Genomic DNA, 20652 nt, shown 5'->3' on the forward strand with positions numbered 1-20652 from the left:
CTTTCACTAAAGCGACAGTCACCGCTCTTTAGACATGCCGTTTTGGCGTCTTTGCGCTCGTGGACAAAACATTTGAAGAATCATTTATATAGTCGTTGCGCGCGCACTTTCCCCCAGAATGTCTAAAAATGTCTCAAAGTAGACGTTGTGGACTTCTTTGGCACAATACACTCTGGCTATGTCGTAGCTGTTGAAAACGGTAATAAACAGTACGCAGGCATATTTGAGAGGCAAGTGCTTTATTTTGCAAAAATGTCTATTCTTGATCTTCTCATAAACCAAGACGTCTATAGCCGTCCGTAGCCGTTTCGAGACGTCTTTTAGAGGTTTTGTGTTACATGGGTATTGAAATGAGAAGGCCGCGACCAGGATCGAACCAGCGTCTTTCGGGTCAGCAGCCGAACAGCTTTAAACCCCAGGAGCATATATGGGACCATGAGGCGATGCGAAGCCGGGGCACTTGCACGATCGCGTTCCGTTGGCTTTCGTTGGGCATGCTACCGACCTCGCGTCGTGGAACGCGAAGAGGAACGCTACGCGCGTCGTGTCTTCTCTCTAGTCTTGCAGTTAATTCTCACAGGGCGAGCGGGGAACGCGGTCGCTCTTGGCGCGCTTTCTCTTTCGCTCGGAGTCGCGCTCGCTCTTTGCGCGCTTTCTCTTTCGCTAGGGAGCGGACACTTTCCCTGCATTTCACCGATCACAAAGCGGTGATAATGAAGGGACCACGTAAACCAAATTTACAATAAAATGATGTTTAATGTATACACGGTGTTTCACACTCTTTATATGATGTACTGGGCGAATTTCACGGAAGAGTTTCACGGTTTACCGATGATTCCTTCCGGAGCTTCATCATCATTCACCCCGTGGATATGCTGTGATCTTTTCCCCTTTTCCTTAATGTTGGCAGTACAGTGCCTCTACTATGATTAAATCTACCTTACATAGGAAAAAAAAATGAAAACGCAAATTCTCTGTCCTTCACGGCACAATATTTTTGTCCTTTCTCTCTAATTTTCTGCCACCAATACTCTAACCGTCTCTTACTTATTTCATTCGCGGGCGTGTTCAGCTTTCCATTGTTGTCCCTAAAACCCAATCGTGCCCAAACGTACACCTGGGTGGATATCTCCACATTCAATCAGGACATGCTCCGTCGTTTCCTTATCTTCCCCACAGCATGTGCATTGTTCTTCTTCTTTACTGAATCTCGCTTTATAACTACGCGTTCTGAGGAACCAGACCTCAAACAGTAAAGCGCTTCCCCTACGGGTTCGGCACGGTAGCGCTACGGTGCGGCAGTTTACAGAAACAGTTTCACGCGTAGGCGCCTAGGAGGCGCTTTCGCCACTCTACTGTAGCTACACTATCCACACAACTGTCGGAGCCGACGCGTCTCTATCACCTAGGCAACTACAAAACCTCCGCGCATGCGCAGAGCGTAGCGCCACAGAATACTTATACTGTAGCGCGTCGCGTAGTCGTGTACGTACCACGTGAGTGATGCACCTCGCTGCCTCGCTGCCAGAAGTTTAGCTGTTCCCTCCTTCCGCTGTTGAGGTGCAATGATTTTCTCTCATACTTACTGTGCCTGATGATGAGCTCTTCTGCCGTGGACTTTGACGCTCGGCTTGAGGACCACCAGTGCCTGTTGGTGCTGGTGCAGCCACTATCGGCGCCCAGCACTGAGCTCTGGGAGCGCGCCGTCGAGCACATCAAACGCGTCCGCTTCACGCGCCTCAGTGAGCAGCCCGAGGGAAGCCGCAATGTGTGGCTGCGCTACTCGACAAGCTACCCGACCGACGGAAGCCTCTGGGGAGACTTCCAGGCCCACCGGCGCGTCCTGGGAGTGCTCAGCGTCGGTGCGTATCCACAGTGCTGTCAAAGGAGTGGTAGCATTTTGTCACCATCAGCAACACGAGACCTTGTTTGCAAGTTCTTCATTCGCGGCTTGGTAAACATTCATCCTTGTGTAGACACAGGGAGAAGACTTGTTGTGTTCTGTCCTATCCCTTGTGTGCCACCGGGGGAGAGTGATGACATCTCTTCCGGGTCGCATGCGTTAGGAGCCGTAATTAGCGGCTGCATTTTTTTCTACACATCTAGTGTTGCGCGGAATGAATCTTGCACAACAAACTCCGAAATCACAGCAGTGACACTTACTTTGTGCACCTCACTCTCGAATGCACGGCGCCCTGCGGTCCACGCCGGCTGTGGCGACCCTCCCCTGGGCAAATGGGCCTCCGCTCGCCACCGTAGCTTGGAGATGCATGACGTTGATGATATTGTTTGTACACTTCCGTAAAAGTGGCCATTATGTAGCAAAGAACTAGCGCAATTTGTTGGCCCTGGCATAATTCTTGAACGCGTAAATGATGAACATTTACACCGGTGTCAGTCACTTTTTGAGCGCGATCGGTCCTGATTCGGATCGAATTTCTTGATCGTGATTGGCTTCTTTGCGCAAGCTGCAGAAGGGAGCCAATCACTGTTGAGCAGTATGATCAGGGATGGGCTTATTCACGATCAGCATTGCACCGTGTGCCACCAGTATCAAAAGCACGGAATACTGTGTGAGTTGGACATCCACACTCAAACTGAAGCGCACTACGAACAAGGTCGGGAAGTAGACAACACGGGCGCAAGAAAAAAAAAATAAATAGGCGGGGGAAATCTTATTTTGAGGTCTTGCGGATGCATGCCGCTGATTGCCCATAGGGCAAGTGCTTAGTAAATGAAAGATTAGTAGATGAAATTGGACCCGTGTCGCACACTTTTTGTCCTTCGTCTTTTGCACCCTTCAGTTTGAGGAAAAACTTTAAAGGCAACTGGATGATTAACAATAGGCACGCGTAGTGCTGTCTTCCTCTTTTCTTTTTCCTTCCTTGCATTAAGGACGCGTATTGGGAATCACCACCAACTCGCTCAACAACAAGTATTGCTGGATAGTTCAGAGCAAGTCGCACTCCTCCGCCGGTGTTTATTCACGGTTCTCGTTTTGGGGATAGGGGGTGTTGTCAATTTACTGGAAGGGAGCAGAAGGAAATACAAACTATGCAACTGTACAAATCAAACACGACCTAACAGTGACATCACAGCAATAATAACTTGTTATTGTTTTAAAGGTGACTCAATTTGGCATATGATATACATCAATTAATAAAATTACAATGATGCTAGATGTAGTTCCTGGCAGAACATGTTTTGACAATACATTTTGGTGGGCACTGATCACGTAGGGAAGGTAATTGAAATTGCTTGTGGCACAATGGGGAAAGATTTGTGTCTATGTGCCAATTTCACAAGCGTGCTGACATGTGATGCGATGTGTGCAAGAGCAAAGGGCACAGCTATATGCAGGGAATGCACCTGTGAAGCAGGGGCTGTCTTGTGCCTGTTAGTCAACATCACGTTTAATTTCTGAGTTATGGCTTGCTCTGTTTTTGATAGCTTCAATTATTCGTATTTAGTATTTTGAAGAGTTGACCAAACTTGAGAGGGGTATTTTGATTGGGGACGTGTGAAGGCTAAGTAGGTGAACTGGGTGGTTACACATATTTCAATGCAAGTATTGTAACTGTTTCAGTGCTTTGGAAAAAAAGTGGCACTTTATGTGGCAGGACCATGAAAGATTAGTATAAATGACCACTAAACATTTGTATGAGGTGGTTCAGGACAGTTCACTACTGTTAGTTTGGTATGCAAAATGAATATGGAATGATGAATTACATTTCCAATTGCTGAAATCTGTTAACCACTTGGTACGGCAACTATACATGAAATCAAGATCACTTTGAAGGGCCGTATGATTGGCAGAAGAGGTTACAGCTTGATAAATAAAGCAGTCGTGTTACTGTAACATAACTGCTTTTATTAGTGATGGAAGAGCTGCTCCTAAAGAGAAATACTGCTACGTGCTGCTCCAAACTGTGATTTTTGTTATACTCGGATACAGGAAAAAAAAATAGCGGCTTTTCACCGTCCCCCTTCCAGCCAATGGCGTTGCCATGTCATTGTGACGTCGGTGCCAACCCCATTGTGCCTACAGGCAGCGCTTGGACCTAAGCTTATATGAGTGCGTCTGCGCTGTAATGTAGTTCCTCTGGAAGCCTTCATTTCGAGCGAAATTTAAGTTCAATTTTTTTTTATTTCCCGATTAGAACACAACACGTGAAAGAGTTTATTGGTAAGCTGGACCAGTGAATTGCAGCTTTATTGGTGGCGGTGAATTTCTGCTCTTCCAGGTTTTCCCTCAACTGCTTAATTCTGGTTTTGCGCATTGCTGGCTTTCTTTTTCCGCCATGGAGTAACGAAGCGGTGACCCTTTGAGAGATTCTACACCAGGCAGCCATCAGTTTGACGGGGAGAATAAGTGGGAACCACCCGCTAACGTCGTCTGCTATGCACAACCATAATATTAACAATTTACTGGCGCAATCAGTGAGACATAAACAAGCAGTTATTGCCACCTGTCGCAGTCACTGGTCTGAAAACAGGCGTGTAAAGCAACGCACACCACAGATGCAGGAGGGACAAAGCGGCAGAACGCGCAACACTTCACGCTCAAGACAAAACACCGCAGAGGATGATGACGACCGGTTTGTATCACACAGGGTATTGAAGCGCCGATCACAGGCAGTGCCAAGTGCTTACGCAGCAAACAAAACACCACAGCGATCGTCGTTACCAAACTCTGCGCACAACACATAAACAAGGTTTTTCGTGGAATTCAAACTGGGTTGAACGGCACTAAAGTCAGCTTGCGAGAGCTTGATCTCACTGACGACACTGATGGATTGTTGCAAACAGCGGAGGCGGCTATTTCGGTTGAGGCCCGTAAGCGCAGAAGAACACACTTTTTGATTCCTCTCGTGAGCACGGTGCGAAGGCAGTCGGCTGCGATGACACGGGGACGCCAGTGGCTGGAGGTGGGTCCTTTGACGGTGCAAAGCTGCTTTTTTCTAGACCTGCACATGAGTAACTGCTCCGAACCTGCACCGAAACAGTGCTGAGAAAGTGAAGACAAGGAACTTTCACCGCTTGACCAACTTGCAAGCCCTAGAGATACCAAAAAAAATTTGTACGCTATCATTCTAATATTCTATTAGTACGCAATATCGGCTCTGAACTCATTTAGGCAGCAAGAACTGGCACATCAGGCATGTAACTCATATAGCGTTTTTTTGTTTTTCAATTGTTGACAAGCAGGCTATTTCGGCAAAATGTGAAAATGACTCGGATTGCTTTGATCCCATGCTGACTATCAACTGCGGCTTTGGCAACAGTTATATGTGACTGTGGTTACTTCTATAATGTGGTGCTCAGCTTTGCTTGTTTGATTTCATTTCTGCCACAAGAACTGGTGTTTTAAATATGTAGCTCATTTCATCATCATGGAGCATCCAATAAACAACCGTCTTTTTAATTGTTCGTTTTGTGCAATTTTTGTTGATTGTTTTTTATGAAATATCTTTAATAATAAATAATAATATTTATGAGGCAGTTTGGCAGTGCTTTGAACTCCAGGAATTTTGCCACCTGCTGCTAAAACACCATTAGCTGCTCCAGACTAGCATTTTGTCTGCTCCGGAATCACATGTGGCTGCTTCAAAGCAGTACTTTTTATGCTTCGAAATCTGCTCCAAAAAGTAAAAAGTCACTTCCATCACTGCATATATGAAGAAGGGTTTTTTTTCAACACCATTTCTGAATATAATTTATTCACATAGAAAAAAAAAATCCCAGAGCCAAGATAGTGCGAAAGACACAGTTAAAGGCAGGTAATATTGAAATAAGGTGACACAATCAAAGGCCTTCAAGAACTCATGAAAACCACAATCTTCATGTTGGCTCAATTCCATGTTAACATGTCGGTCCATTGTGAATTCTAAGAGGAAGTGTTCTTGAAATGGCGTTGTGTGCAGCTGAAGAATTCATTTCATTCAGGATGATGATAAATTTGAGAAGAAATTATGTGCTAAACCAATTTACAGCTAACAAAGGCCAATCAAGTGGGGCGACATTTTCTAACTAAATCTTAACGTCCTGTTTTAAGTACGGGAATAACTTCAGCAATTTTCTATTCTCTGGGTAGCTGACCAAAGGCAGACTACCTGACGAGAGAAAAATATTGACGAGACATTGAAATAATATCTTTCTTTAGTGTTGTGAAACTTCTGTTGTCAAAACCACATGAAGTAAAACTGTTACAGTTAATAATTATCTGAAACATGCCTTCAGTTTTATTATTTATAGTTGCTATGGGGGGTAACTGAATTCTGGAGAAGCAGGGACACTAGGATGACCTTCCTGACTTCAGAGAGACGACACATAAAGTCAGGCTGATAAAGACTGGTTCGGTCTGAGTTTAAAATTAAGCATAAGAAAAACATAATGCTCGCAACACTGAGCTGGTTCATGTATCGGTTTGGCACACATTGCCTCAGGGGTCCTATGTTTACTGGGGACTTCACAATTTTCCATTTCATTTCTATTCATTTCCAATTATGTCTTGTGGCGAGTGCTTGGTGCATCCACAATTTTCATCACGAGGGGGAAGAAAATGGCTCGTTGGCAAACTGTAAGCAGTTATTATTGTTTCTACACAAATATCAGAGAGATAGGGTGAAGGCATTCATAAGCACGGCCACCTTGTCAGCACTGCATTGCATGTGTAGCCCTTGGAGGCACCGATTCTTAAGCTCTCTCTTTTCTTTCACTTGCTAATCATGCTGAGAACAGGTTCCCACCGACGTTGCTCTCAGTGAGGACTGAACCTGTAACCTTCATATTACGGGCAGGAAGTTTTGTTCTCACTTCCCTTTGTTTCTTTGCACTTCAATAAATCTGGTAAACATCTCCATGGTATCAGATTGTTGGCTTCATATGGCATCACGTAAATGTGAGTGACACTGCACACACATACGAGTGACACTGTGTACGTAAAGCAAACGAACACGAATAAAAATGTTCCAACAACACAACAGGGTTTCAATTCTTTGCATCTTGTGCATGAAACGTTACACCACAGGCTTCATCAGGAGAACTACGGCACGATGCCCCTTGCCAGCATGTGCATTCGTACCCCAAGATGCTTGCTGATGTCATTCTCTGCACTGCTACACTACAACAGAATAAACTCTTACCTGAGTAAACTGATTGTATGCCATCAAGAGCGCAACTCACTTAATGAAGCTCCACACTTTCTTTCCCAGGGTTTCTGCTTGGTATAGTATGTATGCATGGTGCTCAAATGCTACTCAGTCGAACCTCGATATAAAGGATTGTACTTACAGCTAAGAAACTGCATTATATCATGAATTTTGTTCAGTTCATATTTTGATCATGCAGCACTCAAAAAACATCATAGTTTGTAGCTACCTAAACGCAGGTTATTGCAAGAAAATTATACTTGAGCGTTTGATTAAGAGAACTGGTGCAGACGGCACCCAAGACAAGGCACCAGCGTGGTATGCAGCTTCCGTTTGTTGCATGTGGCCTGTGCCATAGCAGCAAGCCTTGGATGCAATGGTTAACCGCACTTACTGTTCACAGCTGTCTTAGACATTGCCCGCAAGTTAAAAAGGGAGGTAGTCAAACTACGATTCATTCTTCACTCAAAAATAAGCAGTCTTGTTCATGTTACTTCTGACATCGGCTTACATTACATCATGCATCAGCCTCAACGGACATTTCTTCACGAGTGTTGTTCTTATGTCTTCCTCGCAGGCCAGCAGGGCAATTGCGGCCTTATTTCTTAATGTGCACCCGCATGCGTTCACAAGTGAGCACCTGGCCCAGAAAATGGGCATTGTCTCTCTCTCTCCATTTGGAATATATATATTGAGTTGGGGGATGTGTAGGCTCCATCCAGTTGAGTGTACATTGGGTATGTATAAATTTCTGCTCTTTTGCTATTATGGGAAGTGGAAAGACATCCAGATGGGATGGTTATAAGGGAATCTCAAAAGATCAGACGTAGTGAAACCATAGTACTGAGCACTGTTAAGGGATCGTGAACCATTGCTCGGCCTTGGTGAACAAACACATCCTGCGGAAAGCAAACAGTGCTATGAATAGCTGTGCAAAATCTTGCAGTCTTGCTCAGCAAGGAGAATTTAGAAGAGGAATGCACAGTTGTCGTCTTCTAAGGTGCCCTATTTTCATACAGAGGCCTGTGCTCTTCAGAGCTGCCGGTGCCTGCTGTTTGATGTCAAACAACAGATAGCATGGTATATTGGCCAATAGCCAATGTGAACCAAGAGTGGTGTTTGGATCAGTTGTGCTTTTTGCCGGAGGGTGCTGCCATGTGCCGCGCTCCACAGTGTGCTAACATTACACAATGAGCCACACTTGCACTCGGGAATCTCAGCGGGAGAGAGCGATTGCGTCTCATCACATGTGCTCAAGGTCATTATGCGCACTGACATAGCTTATTTCCCCTGTGCTGTTCGTCCCTTTGTAGCTTCCAACATGCTCATCGAGATGACAGAAGAGAGAAAGCACTTAAAGCGCGCAACAAATCCCTGTAACTCTGCTTTTCTTGACAGATTCAAGAAATTTTTGCATCAGTCGATTCGTGATGCAATAAACTGAGGTCATTCGATGAAGAACTGAACTGTATTTGCGCAAAAGACTTCATTGCCTCTAGAAGAGGGCAACGCCTAGTGGTCAGGCCCGCATTCTAAGGCACCACTAGCCCTCGCCATCATTTCGGTCCTCTGGACGATCACGTCTGGAAGAGTGATTCACGTGGTTACCTTTAATTGTGTATCAACTGTAATACATAGGGAAGAGGATCTGCAAAGAGATGTGATCATCAGCCATTATTATCGGTGTGCTACCATGCATTTGATAAGTAGCACATTTTGCTACAACATAGAAGACATGGTACTGCAAGAACCACCAGGTTGATTAATCTTATAGGTATGTTGCCCTCTGTAGCATACTAAGAACAAGCAGTTTTTGTGTTGTAGTTTTGACCAAATTCTTTGCAATGCACTGCCAAATGGCTGAGAATATGCCTTTACCATCAACTGAAGGGGCTGCTCAGGGTTTGTCCGAAAGGTAGTGTCTGCGATTATATTGTGAAGCAACTATACACCGCAGTGCATGCATGGTTGCTCAGTTGCCTGTGGCCATCTGGAGAGTAAGGGCAGGTTTCTTTGTGGAACTCCTTTTCATTTCCCTTGCAAGAGGTAGTACAGGGCTTGCTTGATCAAAGGATTGCCATCAGGTTTTGTGTGAACCTTGGCAAATTTGCACTGGACACATTTTTCAGAATAAAGGCGGCCTTTCATGATAATTGTTTGTCAGAACGTCAAGTGTACCAATGGTGCAAGGCCTTCTTAGAAGGTCGTGAAGATGTCAGCGATGAAGCCCACGCTGGACAGCCGTCAGTGACCATCACCGATGAAAATGTCATGCGTGGGATAGATCTTCTCAACTAAGACTGTCGCTTTAGTGTTCGTTTAGTGGCACAGACATGAAGCATTGCAAAAGGTACCCTTCACAGGACTTTTAGAAGCAATTGGCAGTCTGAGTTCAGAGGATTCCTCACATGTCACATTTTTCAAGCGAAGCGTGTATTGCTTACTCGTGTCGCCTTCGGCGTAGCTGCATGGTATGTGAAAAAAAAAACACTCCTCACCCTCAGCTGGCATCCTGGAATCCCTCTACTTCCGCAAGAGGCATGCTGGATCACACCACTTTCCCAGCCAATCACAAGCACTCCCTTCCTCTGGTGAAGGGAAAGGAGGGTTCGCTCGCTTCACGTGCATTGTTTCTGGAGAGTTCAGTGCTAGCTGTGCTATGGGTAGGGCGTGCTTGGTCCGCTTTGCAGAAGAGGAGGCAGCCTTGTAGGAATGACAACGGAAGCATGCCAGTGAACATTGGGACGTGGACATTGGTTGATCATCGGTGAACGTGTACGAGGGTTGAGTGTGGGTTGGTCAAGGGTAGGGCATTTGGTTTGATGGGGATTTCATAAGGGATTGGTTTACGGCCTCACAGAGTTTGACAAGCTTCGTGTGCCCTCTTGTTTCTGGTAGGGGAAGGTGTGTCACATTTACGGCAGAGCTGTTAAGCTCGACGTTTGCCACGTGTGACGTAGATAGTAAACTGTCATCATCGTGAACCGGCACGCACTCTCTTCATTCTCTTCTTCATCTTTGTGCTCTTCTTCCCAGAAGACGTGCACCAGTTTGTTTGGCATGGGATGCAATAACTCTTGAGGCCCAAGAGAACGAGTATATAGAGAGAAAGAGAAATTCTTGGCGAGGCGAGATTCACACCCACTTACCCACAATCCAAAGGCGAGCGTCGTAACCGCTCGGCTGTGCTGGCACACTAGCAGAGCATAGCAGAGCCTTGTATAGTATATAGTATAGCAAGGGGGTGAGAAGGGGAATTGAGGGCGAGGGGGATTGATACGACAGTGAGGGGAAGGAGGAGGGGATAGAGTAAAGCATAGCATAGAAAGACAGAAAAAAAAGAGAGAGAAATAGAGAGGATATAGAAAGAAAAAGGAGCATGAAATAGAGAGCGCGAAGGAGAGGGCAGAAAGAGAGAGCGAGAAAGAAAGAAATAGAAGTAGAGAGAACAAAGAAAAAGAGAGCACATACTGCATAATGTAGCAAGTGGTGGGAAAGAGACTGGTGAGAAAGTAAAAGCTTAGCCAAGCCAAGACCAGCTAGGAGCCCACCAGCTCTGCTGTGACCCAGCCTTGCGCAACTTAGTGCAAGCTGCGCTAATTTTTTGTTGATGATGGTTGTTAAGCCCGTCAGAATTTACAACTGCACACAGCCCTTGAAGCAGCCCTCTATCAGTTCTAGAAACATGAATTTCATTCATTAATACATGAGTTACCAGAACGTTATCTAGTTAAAGATTTAAATGCATACAGGAGCCTATATTGGGCTAGTCTCGCGTTGATATGACGGACCCCTGCAACTGCCTTTCACTGGGCTCTGGGGTCCTACCTGTATAATAATAACCAGCCATTGTATGTATGTTACACAATAAAACTGATTGATTGATTGATTGATTGATTGATTGATTGATTGATTGATTGATTGATTGATTGATTGATTGATTGATTGATTGATTGATTAATGGCTGTCCAGCATGAGCTTCATCACTGACCTGACTTGTGGAATGTCAAGGAACTACTCCACAATCTGGGCAACATCCAAGAACTTCTAAATGAGTTCTTTCAAAGATGCTGTGTGCGTTTATAAGAAATACACTTCAGTTCCGGGTGCACAAACTTTCTCCATGACTATAATGTTTTCCACAAAAATAGTAAGGACAGTGTCATATCATCTGGCAGTGTAGCCATTATTCTTGACAAAAGGATAGCCCGTCAGAATTTACAACTGCACACAGCCCTTGAAGCAGCCCTCTTATCATTTCTAGAAACATGAATTTCATTCATTAATACATGAGTTACCAGAACATTATTTAGTTAAAGATTTAAATGCATACAGGAGCCTATATTGGGCTAATCTTGCGTTGATATGAAAGGTTTAGTGGAGCAATTTCTTATCTCTCCTGGCACTTATCTGTTTAATAAGGAGATACATATTATAATCTCGCAGACGGAGCGTATTCCTCTATAGATCTCGGCATTGCATCTTAAACCCTTTTACCTTATCTTAATTGAAAAGTTATTAAAAATACTTGCAGAAGCAACCGCCTCTTGACAGTTCTAAGCACACCTAAATCAAATGATCTCCTCTCCAGGTTCTGCGGAAAGTTCACTCAGCTGATTGGCAACAGTTCCGAAATTTTAGTGTTATAAAGTGGGCTGACATGTGCGCCTCAATCATAGATGCTGCTGTAGACTGCTTTACTGCTTTTCTGATTGATGTCACATCCAAGTCCATCCCAGAAACAAGGGCACTGTCCGGCAAATGCAGTGTTTCATGGTGGGAGGATGAGTGTTGAAAATGCGCACAATAATTAGAATAAAGCATGCAGATTGCTCTGCGATTTTCTCGCTGTAAAGTCCCAAGGATGGAGGACATGCAAACAAGCTAGAAGGGAAGGTGGGCAGAAGTCCTTTGTCAGGCATCAACTTTTATTCAGATGAGGTGAAAGTCTTGAACAGAGTTAATACAGTAAGGGGCCGACGATCATGTTTACTACCTTTGGCAAACACCGAGGAAGACAGCTTGGAAGATCCAGGAAACTTCCCTGGCACAGGTTTTGAAAATTGACACTGTTCATCACACTACTCTCGAACGTTCTGAAGATTCAAAACACAAGAGCAGCAGCCTTTAGAAAGATTTTCTAAAAGCAAGGCACTCAACAACCATTCTGCTTGGTAGAGCTTGAGGCAACACTAACCTGTTGCAACCATTCTGCTCCAGATTCTGATCATCTAATATATGAAACAAAACAGTTACCTTCTAAGCGCAAAACAAGCTCCTTTTTCTCTACAATGCCCTATGGTCTTTTAGCCACATTCCCTCTGCTTGGAAAGACACCATTGTAGTTCCGATTTTTTGAAAAACAGTAAGGACACTTTTTTGGTACAGTTGTAGTCCCGTAGCATTGATGAGCTGTCCTCGCAAACTCTTAAAAAATAGTTAACAGCTACCTGTTTCATATTCCTGAAAACAATAATGAAGTAGTCCCCCGAAAGTGTGACGATGGATCACCTTGTTCGCATCAAGGCCTACTATCTGTAAGCACAAATGCTTAGGCTTCATTTTAGATTCGTAACTACTATTGAACCCCGATCTCGTACACCTGAAAGAAAGATAACTCAGAGTGTTGAATCTGCTGAAGATGTTCACACATACAAAGTGGGGTAGCAATAGAAGATGCCTTCTGCATTTGTATAATAGTCTCATATGCTTGCCCTTTGACTATGGCACTGTGGTGTAAGCATCGAGGCACGAAGCAGACGTGGACAAAGAACACCGTAGGCAGGTTCTCTCTCCTTGTCTGTTTCGTGCCTAGATGTCTGCATAAGTATGCGTTACCAACCATGAGGAAGTGTGTATGGTAATGGAAGAAGTCCAGTGTAATCCCGCCAGTCATGACAGAGGAAGTAAATAAAACTTTTGAGGAAATGCGGGCAAGGCCACTGGTGAGGACCAGGTGGCATCAGATCTGTTTAAAGACAGTGGACATATATTACGCTAGAAAAACTGGCCACCCTGCATAGGAAGTGTCTTTTGATAGTGAGCATACCAGAATCTTTGAAGAATGCTGGCATCATCTTAATCCAGTAAGTAGCCAGAAATTTTTTCGAAGTGGGGGCGGGGGGTGGTTTAACTATACTTTGTGTATGTCCGTGCGTTTGTATGTTGTGTCCGTGTCTGCATGTATGTGTGTATACAAACACACACATGCAAAATTGAAAAATTTTAGAGGGGTTTGATCAGCCCCTCTCCCCGCCACCTCCTGGCTACGCCCCAGTCTTGATCCATAAGAAAGCACTTGGAAAAATTACTGTCCATTGCCTACAAGCTATTTACAAAGGTAATTGCTAATAGAATGAAGGCCACATAAGAATTCAATAAACCAACGGGCCAAGTAGCATTTCGTACCGGCTACTGAGCAATAGAGCACATTCACTCAGGTGATAGAGAAATGCGCGGTATATAACCAGCCTTCATAGACTACGAGAATGCATTTGAATTGGTCGAAATCTCAGCAGTCATGCAGGCTCAACGGAAGCAGGGTGCCGACAAACTGTATATAAAAATTCTAGTAGAAATCTACATTGGCTCCACAGCCCACCATAGTCCTCCATAAAGAAAGCAAGAAAATTCCAATAAAGAAGGGTAAGGCAGGGGGGTGCGATCTCTACACTGCGTTTTTACAGGATGTTTTCAGAGCCCTGGATTGGAAACAGTTAGGGATAAAAGTTAATGGGGAGTACCTTAGTAACCTGCAATTTGCTGATGACACTGCAGGTTACTTTGCTTTGCTGAGTAACTGCGGGACAAATTACAAGTCATGATTACTAAATTGGACAGGTAAAGCAGAATGATGGGTGGGAAAATTAATATGCAGAAAACTAACCTAATGTTGAACAGCCTCAGAATAGAGGAGCGTTTTGCGATAGGTAGTGAGTCACCGGAAGTGGTAAAGGAATACATCTACTTAGCATAGGTAGTGAATCCGAATTATGAGGCCAGAAGTAACTAGAAGAATAAGAATGGGGTGGAGCACATTTGTCAGGCATTCTCAGATCATGAAGGGTAGTTTACCACTATCCCTCAAGCGAAAGGCATATAGCATCTTGTCACTGCTTACAAAAAGAATTCAACTTAAATTGAAGAGGACGCAGAGAGCCATAGAAATAAAAATGATAGGTGTAATCTTAAGGGACAAGAAGAGAGCAGAGTGGATTAGGGGACAAACCTGTGTTATGCAAATCTTTGTCGAAATCAAGAAGAAGAAATGAGCATGGGCAGGGCATGTAGTACAAGGCAAGACAACTGCTGGCCATCAAGAGTAACAGACTGGATTCCATGAGGTTAAAATTACGGTGCAAACACGCAAGACGCCCACAAGGAAAAGACACGACACAAGCTCTGACTAACGTGTTTTATTCCTTCATACGTCAATGCATATACAGGGTGTTTTTTTTTTGACAATACAGGTCTTTTATGAAAATTCTATGACAGCCAGGCCCTTGTTGTCTGCACTAATGAACTCTATACTGAGGCGGAAAAACTTTGCCACACCTAAAGTTACATTCTAATGACTAATTAACAAACATTCGTTAATTAACTTTTTAATTATTAACTTTAGTGCCTTTGTTTATATGGAAGGGTTGTTGGACATGACAATTTATAACATGCCCATTTTTTTAAAATCACGAAAAACGCACGTAGTTTCAGATAATAATCACCAAAATTCAAGGTCCCATTGTAGGTGGAACCGACACTGAGCACACCGGGTGCGCAGGAAATCTGCCATCCCTGTTGTGAAAGACCGGAAGCTCCTGTGACAATTTTTGAAAAAAGGCGCTTCACAGCAGAATATGGTAAGGAAAAACGCCAAGTCGTCCCAAATACCCAAATGGGCCTCTTATTCTTTACATTTAATTAAGGGGGTGCGAATATTCGAAATTTAGAATATTTTTCAAATAGTGTTTGCTATTCAATTCGATTCGTGCTGGAATTTTGCTATTCGAACTATTCGAACTTCCCAAAGACAAATACAGTCAACGTCTGATTGAAAGTGACCCCTTCAGATTTTCAGTATGCTTCACAGCATTACACTCTCGTATTGCGGCAAAGCTGCCTTTTAAGCACTGTTACGGTCGAACTTGGCCAAAACACAGTCAACGTCCGATTAAAAGTGGTCCCTAGATTTTTGGTGTGCTTCACCTCATCACATCCTCGTATTGCGGCAAGGCTGCCTTTCAAGCTCCGCTACGGTCGCAAATGTATTGACTCAAGAAAAGGCTGGTTCCAACATGGAGATGAAAGATGTGGCAGAGGTGGGGGCTCAATTAATGCTGTTTTGGACCTGAAATTTGGGCAGGAAGTCTGAAAAATCGGACGCCGAAGCTTTTTAGCATCCAAAATTTCAGATGTTCTTATATATCGACATCTACGAGGCAGATTTGGAACTCCGGACTTGAAGGGAGCACACCCTTGTCCACCACATCAGTTGGGCCTCCACAGGAGTTGAAAGAGGAGGAGAGGCTGAGGAAATGGCATCTTTGCCTATCACATGTTAAGTGTTGTCTCTAGCAACTGGGGCGCTAGCTCTCGCAGACAAGTGAACGAGTTCTTTGCACTTCTTTCAAGTTTAACAAATAAACTGCTAAGCATTACACATTTTAGAAGCCATGGCCATCGACGAAAGTGGTCAATCATGCATCAGTACACCATTCATACTACTAACGGAAAAAGAAAAGATTCATGCGCAGAAATAAATAATCTGCTAATAAGTAAGCAATGCATTCGCTAATAACTGCCGCAAATGTGAAAGAAAACTTTCAATAAATGTTCGGTTGCTAGAAAACCAGCGGTGTGTCGTATCTCTTTCTGTCCTCGTCGAAGTAGTTGGCTGATACCCTCCTCGCCATAAATTGTCACGTCCTGCAACTCTTCCATATGAACAATGGCCCTAAGGTTAATAATTAAAAAGGTAATAAACAATTTTTTCTTAATTATTCGTTCAAATTGAACTTTAGGTGCGGCAAAGTTTTCTCACCTAGGGAAAGTTTTCCCACCTAAGTTTTCCCACCAATATCATAGGTAACGTTCGTTGTGGTGTATACCTTCGGGGTCGAGCAATGCTTGAATATAGCTTACTGAATACAAATGTACAAATACATAGGAATACAAATGTAATGTTTTTAGACTCCTATGGCTGATAATTTTAAGGCCGTTAGCGAAACTGACTGTGCCCGGCGCATAGCAAACGCAACTGCTCTGTTACGTCAGACCGGAACTAGCCTCGACAAGGAAGCGACAAAAAATTAAATCAAGTCGCGCCGAAGGAGAATCTCTTCAGGAAAATTAGCAAGCATTCTGAAATACACTAGTAGGCTGCTTATTGTTTGCATGCGATGTGTGGTGCTTGTCTGTTTCTTTCTTAAACTATAAACAGGCATAAAAATCTATTTTGCCTGTGTGCAAGAAGATGCACCGCAGCGGCTGCTCCTGAGTTTTATGCTTCACAGGAAAAAAAAAGGTTGATATAGCATTTTTTTTTTGTGCACAGCTCGAAAGAAACAGATAAGCACCAAACGCCACAAACAAAGGTAAGGCGATGAACTGGCGTAAGTGAGATGACTTTCCGCTTTTCATGAAATGGTATGGCCACGATGCTCCTTCATTCAAATTTTGTCACTCCCGTGTCACGTGTAGTTCCGGTCTGACGTAACAGAGCGGTCGTGTTTTTTGCGTGCCGGGCGCGGTCAGTTTCGATATAGGCCTTAAAATTTGATGATGAATGTCTCGAACTACGTGCGACTTTCATGATTTATAAAAAATGGGTGTGCCATAAATTAGCACGCACTACAATTTTCTAATATAAACACCTGCCCTCAAGTCAATAGTTAAAAAGTTCATTAACGAGTTTTTGTTCGTTAGTCGCAACAGTGTCATTTCAGCTGTGGCAAAGTATTTCCCCCTCGATGTGGAGTTCCTGTGCAAAAATGACAGGAGCCTTTCTGTCATAGAATTTTTATAAATAATCTGTATTGTTTAAAAAAGACACCCTGTATAGCCAGGCAACCCTTAGTAAAGCCCTTCCATAGATGTTGTTGCTGTGGCAGTAATTTTAATAAAGTGCTTTCTTTCCCGTCCTTTCATCTCATGAGTGAGGTGAGACATAGAGATTGTCTCATTCTTATGTTATCATTGCACCAAGATATATTCTTGTGCAGTGCTCAAGGATTTTAATGGGACAACTTAGGGCTAAGTAAAACACATACTTTCAATTGCACCGTCTTCAATTCAGGTTGTATCGGCCTAAATTCGACTCAGACGCGTAGATCAGAGCCAGCATTATCTTTAGAGACCAGATTCGTCGCGTCGTGGCATGGTTATCTAGAGCAGTTGCGTATACCAGTCGTTATATTAAAGCATTTGATGTTGCGTATGAATCCGTGAGTACTGTACATATTGATAGCTTACATGCGAAGTCATAAACGCAGATTCGTAATGTAGTGGTACTCGAACATGGTGGCTTTGATGACGTCAAAATAGCGTAATTATGTGGGGGGGCTCAACTGCATTAATGTGATAGTGATGTTGCTGGAATGTTCTGGCCTCCGTGCATGAATAACAAAAGAACCTGCATGCAATGTACAGAGCGTTTCACGGAGAACATCAGAGTGTGGGTTGATTGCTCAGCACCACTGCTGGCCGGCGGCTGCAACAAGCCTCACGCAGGTGCAGTGCACGCTGTCAGAGGTGCTCTTTTGCCACCCACAACTGTCTGCTCCCATACTTCGAATTGTCGTGAAGTGAACCATTCATGCGCCAAAAGAGTGTGAGTGCGCGAAGCTCACAATAGGTGCACAAAGCTTGTTGCTGGTCACCAGTGGCGTCAAGTGGCTGCCATGCACTATGATGCCGCTGTGTACTGATAACATTAACGTGACATCAAAAACTTTGTGTCCCGCCATGTTGGTACTCCAACAGCGATGCAAGCCATCACCCCACCTGTTATGTCATATGTGTATTTTGTGCACTTGTGTTGTAATTGATTTTAGGTCTCTCTCTGCTGCGATGTGGCATTTTTCATTGTATTCTATTGGTGATATTGGCGACACTTATAGTCATGCTGCTGTTTGGTCACATTTGACTCTTATGCCAATAAACACTGTGATCATCATTAAAAAAAATGGTACCGGTTCAAACCGACATTTATACGATAGGAACAAACTATGTGGCATTTTCACGCCCTGGCTACCTGTGTTGATCCCAGGTAAGAAAGCAGCAGGTGAAGAAATTAACTTGCACCCATGCTCAGTCTGCCTGAAAAATTAGCGCAACAAAAGACAATAAGGAGAAGTCGCAGTTGTCTACCTTTAATGTGTCTGTTGTCACTTTTTTTTGGCTAATTTACTTCTTCAGCCCAGCAGTTCTTCTAGTGCCACTTGAATCTAAAAATATTGAGTGGGCACATAGTGTTGACTGTTAATACCCGGTCTCTGTTAACCCTTTCACTGCCAGGTTTTTTTGGCACTGCTGCACACTCCCTTCCGGGCTTTTTTTCCTGCACATTACGTGGTAATTTTCTGTTAACAATGCAGCCGGATGCTGTTAAGGACGTGTAAACATTTTTGTTGGGGTTTATCTCACAAAATTGGAAGCAGTGCTCATTACAAGCAATGAATTGATGAAATAATATAATTACCCAATAATTCATAGTTGCTGATTCACGAATTATCCATTTTTCTGGAGACGGAATTAATCAAAAGCTCCTGAATTTCTTCTTCTGTCAAATAGCGCACGCATGTGTCACGCTGACTCACCATGGCTGCGCTGCTGAATCGCTGGCAAAGAGACGCGAGCCGACGCTGATGTGGAAGCATGCACTACGTCTGTTGTGAAAAATTTCACTACAAGTTATATTTGTTTATATGTTCTCTCCATAGACGGCGGGACATGCCCGCGTTGTATTCTTTTTTACAAGCGTTCTCTCGCAAGTGGCAGGGAGTCATTTAAAGAGGCAGAACAAGTATACTCGGCATTGTCAAGGCGTGTGTGTGTGTTATCTCGGGATTGGCAGTGAAAGGGTTAATTATCATATTTAACCATTATAAAAGAACATTTCTAGTGGCTGTATACTTGCACACCACATTGTTTATCTGCATAGATTGCTTTTCAACAGTCAAGCATCTTGCATCATCTGCGAAATCCACATCTGTCCCCTTTACATTTTACAGCTCTCATCATAGGTTCTATGTGTTACGCATTTGACGAGGCATCACAAACAGTAAGAAATGTGGCAGCCATTACGTCATCAATAAATAACCGCACCCATCGAGCAGTGCCTGCATTGTGTCTTTTTCATGTTAAAGAGATAGGCGGGCAAGCGCGGACACAAGAGAGAAGTCAAGACGCCACAAACACCACAGACACCACGGTGTTTGTGGTGTGTTGATTTCTCTCTTGTGTCCATGTTTGTGCACCCTGTCTTTATAACACGAATACCTACCAACTAGCTCAGCTCTCCATTATTCTAAGTGTCTTCTTTTAGTTATTTGCACTAACATATACAGCTCCATTTCAACATGAGAGCACATCTGATCTTGTGCTCTTGTCCGACAGCCATGTTCTCGTACAGTGAAACGTGGAGTAGCAATAGCATCCGTGCTGTGGAAGTGATCAAGAATTTGCCAAACCTCAAGTTTCAGAAAGTTTGTGCCAGAAACAGACTAGGAGGGCTGCTTATTGCTGTGAGTTATCAGTTGTATTATGCTATTAACAGCAGGTCAGAATACGAAATAGTTCTGTGCTGTGCTGCGATGTAATCTGTAATTTTAGGTGCATGGTATAGGCTGCACTTATAGCGGCCTTTAACATGCGCTGGAAATGCATGAAATGTTAGTCTCAAGTTTCCTAATAATCTCAGCAGTGCTTCAAATGTTATTTGCTCTGCACCGTAATTCCAAATGTAAAAGAACTAGCAGAAGAGTTATCTTGAGAAACAAGACGGCTTCTAAACTAAGGCAGGGTGTTGAAATACTTGCCTTGAAGTTTGCACATACCGAGTGATCACCACAGCATTGTCACTGTCGTGCTTGCAGGCGAGTGTGACCAGGATGGTGTGGAGCCACTCCATCGGCTGCACGAGAAGCTTGTGCAGCAGCATCCGACAGCCATCGACTCGCGCTGCCTGCTCTTCGGGGCGCCCTCACCTGGGTGAGGCCTAATTTTCGGTGCACGAAAGTACGTTGCAGCCATTTAGTGTGCAGGAGACCTATCGAGGACAAGTTATGATTGCTTATTTAATACAATATTTCAATCATTTCACACTTTACAGTATCTTTGATAGCTGGGCAGGTGGATATGAATATGTCGATACAAACAAGTAGTTTCCCTTCTAACTTGTCCCATCTTGCTGTGCATTGTGAATCAAACAGCGCGCATAAGTGACCAGGACACGGAACGGGAACATACAACACACGTCAATTTTGCTGTGCAGTTTATATCAACG

General features: G+C 43.8%; 1 protein-coding gene across 1 annotated transcript in view; it reads left to right on the plus strand.

Annotated features, from left to right (window-relative positions):
• Positions 1–1500: 1500 nt before the first annotated feature.
• LOC119374617 (protein brunelleschi) overlaps positions 1501–20652 on the plus strand; it is a 222065-nt gene continuing 202913 nt past the window's right edge. The window contains exons 1-2 of the mRNA XM_049420300.1: positions 1501–1862; positions 20243–20357. Coding sequence (XP_049276257.1) covers positions 1595–1862; positions 20243–20357 — 383 coding nt within the window. The 5' untranslated portion in view covers positions 1501–1594. The remainder of the gene's footprint in view (positions 1863–20242; positions 20358–20652) is intronic.

Source organism: Rhipicephalus sanguineus, chromosome 11 (genome assembly GCF_013339695.2).
Source record: "Rhipicephalus sanguineus isolate Rsan-2018 chromosome 11, BIME_Rsan_1.4, whole genome shotgun sequence".
NCBI classification, from domain to species: domain Eukaryota; kingdom Metazoa; phylum Arthropoda; class Arachnida; order Ixodida; family Ixodidae; genus Rhipicephalus; species Rhipicephalus sanguineus.